A 7,972-nucleotide genomic window follows, 5' to 3' on the forward strand; every position below is an offset into this window, starting at 1 on the left:
TGTAGCCAGAGAAACCAAAATATCCATTCCACTATTCAAATAAATAAATAAATGGAGTGCTGAGCAGTTACTTCATGTCAAAGCCAAGGCAGCAGGCAGTGCCTGTCTTCTGGCTGGTTTTGGGGCTGAGGTGCAGTCTCCACAAGCTTCCCAGAGCGTACAAAAAGCAACTCCCTCACGATAAAGCACCTACCACGGGGCTATAACAGGGTTTACGTCTTGTTGAGACTTCAGCAGGAGGGAGTAGGTGAACACAGGCAGTTAATGATTTTCTTTGATTTTCATCTGGTGGCATGTCCAGTCTTTACACATTCATTTCATCTATCTGCTGCAGCTCTCCTGTTTATTCCATCTGGTGGCATGTTAGGAAAGGTCCAAATCCAGGCTTTACACATTCATCTCATCTATCTGCTGCAGCTCTCCTGTTTATATCTGGAGCAGATGCTAAAAAAAACCCAAACCAAAAAAAACCCAAACGACAAAAAAAACCCCAAAACCAAACCTCATCATCCAAATGAAAAACCGTCATCACAGAGCTCAGGTCTCGCTGCTGCCTTTGGATTTGGTCTGTCTTTTTTAGGAACTCATTTTCATCTCAAATGGGTCTGCTGAGGTTTACTTGGACTCTGGGTACAGTTTCCTACATTTTCAAACTTCTGTTGTGCCAATCCCAGTAAGTACTTTAAAAAGAAAATTCTACCCAAGGTTGGAGCCGATCGTACAAAAACCTCATTTTCTTTCTGGTTTTATTTTAACAGCAGCTTGCCAAGAACAACAGGCAAAGCTCAGCCTTGGGAAGAATGAAATGGAGCTACCCCTGAGCTAACCTAACACCTATCAACCTGCAGCAGCTCCTGCAAAGAAACCAGCCTCGAAGCTTATGAGGAACCTTTGGGATTAGAAGAAATCACAAAAATTAATGCATTTTGCCAAGACAGATTCGAATATTTGGAGACGGCTTGCCATACCTACTTGCCCAATACCAAAACCAAAGCAGTGTCTTTTTTTTATAAGCTTCAACCCAAAATTTTTAAAGTTAAATTACAAATACTATCAAAGATTGCAGTTACCGATTTTAACACAGGAGTTATTATGACTTCCCTGATCTCCTCCTTTCCCATCTTCTCCCAGAAACACACATACAACCAACGCTTGCTGGAAGAAATGTTCAGCAGAAGAAGGGACGTGGTCAGCCACACGTGAAGTGTCAGGTCCTTCCTTTTGTTGAAGTCTGGGATCATTGCATTAGCTCACACTAGTTATGTCAAACCTTTGCTCTGCACTCACACTGCTCAAGTAGTCCCTGCACTTGACAAGTTAGTGGTCTTTGTGAGCTCCCGGCACATACAGAACCCAGAGACACCAAAATCCATCTTCACCAGCCTTTTGCAAAATTATTATTTACTGAATTCAACTCGGCAAATACTTACCTTTATAAACAAACCAGAACCCACAGATTTAATAAGACCTTGAAATCAGCATTGGACCACTGGAAGTGCAACACAGTAACAATGATAGTAAATTCAAGTATTAATTCATACATACTTTAATTGCTATTTTAATGATACAATAAATCTACTGAAGATTTTAAAGATATTTTTTTTATTATGGTTTTATATATTTATATAAAACCACCAAAGCACTTTAAAGAATCATGCTTTCTTGTGTAATACATAAAACTAGTTTCATACTGTGCTTCTGAAAGTCTATCGTGCTGTTTTTCAAGTTATTTTACAGATGGCACATTTAAAACAAAAACAAAACCAAAAAACCAACGGAAGCATGAATTTCTAGTGACTGCAATGCAACACAGCATCCAAACCAAGATGTTTCATTACAACTAAGTTAAAGTGTGAGTGCATTATGTAATAAACAATAGCAGTTTGGTCATTTTAATCTTAATTCTGTTTACAAGAAAACTAACATTTGTGCTTCATGACCTAAAGTCCCATGATATAAACATAAGGTCTCTGTTGTAAAAATCCCAACAAATTACTGTCCAAAAAGAAAAACATAGCTAAAACAGGAGAACAAGTTTAAATCTACTCACTTTCCTCAAGAATTGTAATATTTAAGACTATTATGACATACGAGACACAGTAAGGCACAATGGGTGGTACAAACGAATGAGTACAGTTGTCCATGAAACTTGTTCTCTTCCACAAATGCTAAAATATGTACCGCTCAAGATAAATTTTCTCTTAAAAATGAAATACATCATTTTGTTACGAAAGTCCTATACAAAAATTTAAAATTTACACCATCTGAGCTGCCAAAAAAATAAAAAAAGTGTATCAATTTTCCACAAAACTATATTTCTCACCAGCACATCCAGCCACTGGGAAAAAGATACCCCAGCACTCTGGAAAAGAAAAGCATTATTTCCCCCGTGTTTAAGACAAAAATATTGTATTTTGCATACAGTAGTGCATTATACTTAAAAAAGCCTAAACTACTAAAATTACAACATTGATTTGGAAATTATTGGTTCACTGCCTGGATGAAATAAGGCACTTTCTTCCAGCGGGCAGCACTTTTCACAGATATGGAGACGATGAATCAGGTTCTGGTTAAAAACAAAAAGGGGCTCAGTGAGGTCCCAGAAGACGACAGGAACATTTCAACAGCAGGGGAAGACACAGGAGGTAAAACCTGGAGATGAAACTCTACACAGAAGTGGTCACTCTGTCAATGGCATTATTGACCTCGTTTTTGTTTGAATCCAGTCCTTTAGCAGCATTCATATCATTCCGTAAATTCTCCACTGTCTTTTTCATGTTCTTTAATTCTCCAGGGTGTGGAGTGGCTCGCCTTAGAAGTGTTCTCTAAAAATAAACAGCGCAATAAGTGGTTTTGCCTTCGTCTCTTTGAAAAACAACATACACTTTCAAGGCTTTAGCATTCACATACCAAATATTAGCTATCGATTTTTTTTCTTTTCCCCCTTTTCCTTTTCTAACTACAATGCTCTAGGGTGAACATTATTTTCATAGCTGCTTGTTTATGAAGCCAGTGAAAGAGCTTTCGAGAACTGTCTAGGAGCAAATTTTTTCATCTCTTGACCTACTAATCTGAAAGCCACTCAACAATTACAAGTTATGAAGTGAAGATTCTTTCATAAATATAGTTGGGAATTATTTCTTTTTTCCCCCCCAAACCATTCAAGTGATTAAAGATCACATTTCAAACAAAAAAAAATATTCAGCTGGTTTTGAAAGAATCCCACAAGATCTCTTTACAGTGTCAAATACGTGTTTGTGTTGAGCTCTGTATGCCTTCCAGCCCCACCACACAGTTTGGTTCTCTTCTCAAATGAGAACAAATATTTTGAAAGAAAGAAGAGGGAGCATTTCTCTCCCATCTTAGACACAAGAACCTCTAACTTCATTGTGCCGAAACCTTTACAAGGAAAACAATATTTATAAAAACCCCAGTTAGCATCCAGATTAGAGACCAACAGAACACCAAGAATAACTGCACAAATATGTATCAGTATCATACATACATACATGCAATTACTTTTCACTGGTATACACGTAAGCTGTGCAGATTACAGTAGAGCCAATGAGCCATCAATTGGTCAAGACTGCAATTGGTGCATTGGTCAAGACTGCTTTGGAAACCTGCCCTTCCTCCTCCCCAGCAGGATCACAAACTTCTTTTCACCCAAAAAGGGTTCTTGCCTCAAGTCAGGCTGTAATAGCATGACTGAAAGCAGTTATCATTAACACCTGAGCCCTCATTATCGCATGGACATTCTCAGGCTGGCACAGTTTTTAAGAAGCATCCTTCTGAACCCCCTTATCAGTCAGAAATCAGAGAGATTTAGCTTCTGCTGCTTTGGATTAAGCAACCACCTTGCTTGGAAACCTAAATGTTCATATCTCTACTAACACAGAATTTTTATAGCCACTTTTTAAAGTAAGACCATGTTTCTAGTGTGCTGGATTGTATCCAGACAGTGCCCTGAAGTATCTCAAGCTGAGCTCTAACGAGAACCACCAGCAAGTTTTTAGAGCATCAGAGAAGCACGCTGAAAATCTGATTGAAGTAGTCTTAATCTTTACATAGAGTTTTAATTGTCAATGAAAGTTAGTGAAGCTAAAGATCACGTTGCATTTTGATCTTCAGGACATGCAGAGCCCAACTTAAAGGAGAGGTCTTATAAGTACAGTGACAGATGCTCCCACATCCTTTGTTTAAGTGGGGAACTAATGATCAACATTCGTGCTGCTTATGGACACTATGGTTGTCGCAGTGCGAGTGGTGGAGGGAATAAAAAGAAGTAGCAAAGAGAGGAGAAAGAAAGAGATTGGAAATAGAAATTAAGAGAGACAAACAATGGCGAACTTAGTGGAGACACATGCCAGAGTGCTGGAGTCTTAGATTAGACTTTATCTATTTTCAGGCAGTAAAGCTTCACAGATGCAGAAAAAGATTCTATCTTGTTTCTGGAAATAAAGCATCCTGAGCAGACAGAGGAAAACAAAGCAAAATAAAGACCGAACTGCATCAGAACATGAAAGTTATATTCAAAGTAGAAAAAAAGAAAAGAAAAAAAAGGCATTTTAAGTCAATATGAAAAGTTTCAGCCGTCAACACGAACTATTTCTGCTACAAACATATGCAAAGAAACATGCAGTCATAGCTTAGATACTTTTACACTTTTGTGTTAAGGTGACAGTGTCTGCAGGTAACCAGAGGCTCGGAAAACATACCATTTCATTATCGTCTTCATCTTTTTCATCTTCTAAGAAGCGAATTGCACTGACTCTATTCACTGCCCGCTCATTCCATGCTTCATCTGACATTTCATTTACCAAACTCTCCAGTGCACCACATCGTGGTAGGTTATCTGTTAGAACAGCGAAACGTAACTAAAGAGTCACAGCAAGTCTAAAACATCAACATGCTAAACTGTTAAAAACTGCAATATCCAACCAATCACTCATCTGAGATTCACAATTGTCTATTTCTTTTTTTTTTTGGATAGAAAACAAAACTTGTATTGATTTTCTGTTATCAAGAACACATAATAAATAGTTTCTGTACCAATGAGAAACTTCTGTACTTGGAGTATTTCAGGTTTGTGGCAGTTTTAGAGTACTGATTATATAATTTAGTATACTTGCCACTATGCATGCTTTTTGTCTGGACCATGGCTGCCATCTGACATTAGCCAGTTCCCTAAATGGCATTCCATAACACAGGATCATTACTTTTTCTGACCTCATCCATTTAGTATTGCCAGGCATAGACGTCCAACAAGCTTAATTCCAAGCCTTCTACCCTTGAAGCCATGAGATTAATTTGGAGAGGGGGAAATCTAATTTCTAGTAGTGAGGCTTTTAGAGAAAGTCAGTCTGCCTCAGCTACTCTTCTTGACCTAGCTTAATCTTCTCTAAATCTAAAGGGGTTAATTCGTTTACTTATTTTAATTCTTAATGCAATTTGCATTTTTAACATCCAGAAGCTGACACAAAACTGAGTCATTTCTACACTTCTACTGCTTTAATGCTTTCTATTTGCTCCAGCTGTAAAGTATTCAAAGAGTGGAATTAATCCAGGTAAGTTTGGGTACCTATGATACAGCTGAGCTTTTCTCCTCAGGCCCTCTTTGTACTTGCAGAAGAATCCACATGATTTCTTTTAAAAGTTTATTCTTGGATGGGATAAATTACTCTCCAGTGATGACAGCAAAAGTTTACATATTAGCTCAGATGAATCCCCTCAAATGTTCACACATCGCTATAAAAGTTTGAGGACAAAAGCTATCCAGAAGTTACTGGAAGAGCAACCCAGCCAACGCTGAAAAAGAGTTTATGGTTCCACCTGACCCAGAGGCAAGTTTCAGCACGAAAGGTAAGAGCAACTTATACTGGAATTCTACATTTGTTGAAGAACAGAATAAAGTTAATGCACAGCACCTTTGCCTGAAAGAAAATCAGCTTGCTAAAAAGTAAAATGTCTACTGCTTACTACTAACTACAAAAGCATTTTTCTGGTAAAGAGACTGTAGTTGGAAATCCACCACTTTTCACTATATATATATATGTGAAAGGTAAGAGCAACTTATACTGGAATTCTACATTTGTTGAAGAACAGAATAAAGTTAATGCACAGCACCTTTGCCTGAAAGAAAATCAGCTTGCTAAAAAGTAAAATGTCTACTGCTTACTACTAACTACAAAAGCATTTTTCTGGTAAAGAGACTGTAGTTGGAAATCCACCACTTTTCACTATATATATATATGTATATTTTTAAGATGTAAAATTAACATACACAAATATGGACACCACTCTTTGGCCCACTAGCAAGTCTCAGAATAATGAGAGAATTAAGTCGTCTTCTTCCAGGTCTATATTTTCTTTATTGTAGCTGATGTCATTGTATTTTCAGTAACACTCAGCCACGTTTTTCAAGTCTTCTGAAAACTAGTATCGCTACCCAAAAAAGCATAGAAGTTAAAATTCAACCAGAACTTTGCTGCTTTGCTCACTGGAACTTATGCATGCTTTACAAACCTTACCACAGTAAACAAAGACGAAGGATTTCTATATAAAATGAAAAACTAACTCTAGGCATTTACCTATGGACACCACTCTTTGGCCCACTAGCAAGTCTCAGAATAATGAGAGAATTAAGTCGTCTTCTTCCAGGTCTATATTTTCTTTATTGTAGCTGATGTCATTGTATTTTCAGTAACACTCAGCCACGTTTTTCAAGTCTTCTGAAAACTAGTATCGCTACCCAAAAAAGCATAGAAGTTAAAATTCAACCAGAACTTTGCTGCTTTGCTCACTGGAACTTATGCATGCTTTACAAACCTTACCACAGTAAACAAAGACGAAGGATTTCTATATAAAATGAAAAACTAACATCCGGCAGAAAACTTGGCAACCAGGCTCAGAAGGCATTTGAGGAAGTAATACACATGTTAAAATCTTTTCTCCTGTTTCAGGGTCTGTGTCAGTCTGAAAAGTCAGCAAAGGCTGGGACTGGTTGTCAGACAACCACAAAGCCTTCAGCTTTAAGGTAGTCAGCGAGAGGGGAAGATACGTCAACCTAGTTCAAAAAAGAGAAGTAAAAAAGTTAGGACAATCTCCAGGAGATTTAATAAATAGTCATGAATTCGACTCTTAAGTATATATCCCTGAGTTGGAATCAACAGGACAGAGATTAATGCCTCTAATAGAAAGCACTGCAGTAGTCATCAACTGCAACTACTCCATTCTTTTAAAAAGAATCTGCAGCTTAACTTTATACCATAATTCTCTGTAGTTGTGAATAACAGATAAAACAATGCTGAGCTTTTTCTACCACAGTAAAACACCGTGGAAGGCAGACAGCTGCTTCTGCTCTGGAGCCTGATACATACAATTGCCAGATCAGAAATATGTCAGTGCCCATCAGATAGTTGTATCACACACGAGATGCCATTTGCTTTTCTTTTGGGGTTGTTTTTTTTTTTTTTTTTTCCCCACTTAGCTTCCTACTAAGCAACTGAACTCATTTGCTGCTTTATGCTTCAATCCACTCCTTGCTGCATTTTGATGTCCGAAGCACATCAACTAAGATTCACGAGAAACCACAAGGTCAAAGTGGCATTATTTGCTGCTTGCACTGCATCTCTGAGTTGAGAAACTCAATATTAGTGTTACCTTACGTTAAGGCTGGTAGGTTCAGCAGAAGCTCTGCCAAATTGCCTAGATTCTCAGTTTTTAACGCAGAAATCCAGAGGGTTTGGTTTTTTTGTTTGTTTGTTTCTTGTTTGTTTGTTTTTTTTAAAAAAAAAGCCTACCTTTTCCTCAAAGCAATTCAGAAAACATACTCATGACAACACGCAATTGATGCTACTTTGGGCCAGGTGGGAAGACTACTTTGACAATTTCAACAGTAATGCTAACATAAAAGTGGCAATTGGTTCTTTGTTACTTCATTCTTAGATGTAGTAACTTTTGTTGGTAGAAA

At 37.7% G+C, this 7,972-nt stretch overlaps 1 protein-coding gene across 1 annotated transcript in view; it reads right to left on the reverse strand.

Moving 5' to 3' along the window:
* Nucleotides 1-1,579: 1,579 nt before the first annotated feature.
* Nucleotides 1,580-7,972, reverse strand: part of LRRC1 (leucine rich repeat containing 1) — a 69,124-nt gene continuing 62,731 nt past the window's right edge. Inside the window, exons 13-14 of the mRNA XM_014948915.1 lie at nucleotides 4,719-4,855; nucleotides 1,580-2,825 (exon numbers count right to left, since the gene is read on the reverse strand). Of these exons, the coding sequence (XP_014804401.1) occupies nucleotides 2,667-2,825; nucleotides 4,719-4,855 (296 nt within the window). The 3' untranslated portion in view covers nucleotides 1,580-2,666. The remainder of the gene's footprint in view (nucleotides 2,826-4,718; nucleotides 4,856-7,972) is intronic.

Source organism: Calidris pugnax, unplaced genomic scaffold (assembly GCF_001431845.1).
Source record: "Calidris pugnax isolate Ruff unplaced genomic scaffold, ASM143184v1 scaffold141, whole genome shotgun sequence".
Classification (NCBI taxonomy): domain Eukaryota; kingdom Metazoa; phylum Chordata; class Aves; order Charadriiformes; family Scolopacidae; genus Calidris; species Calidris pugnax.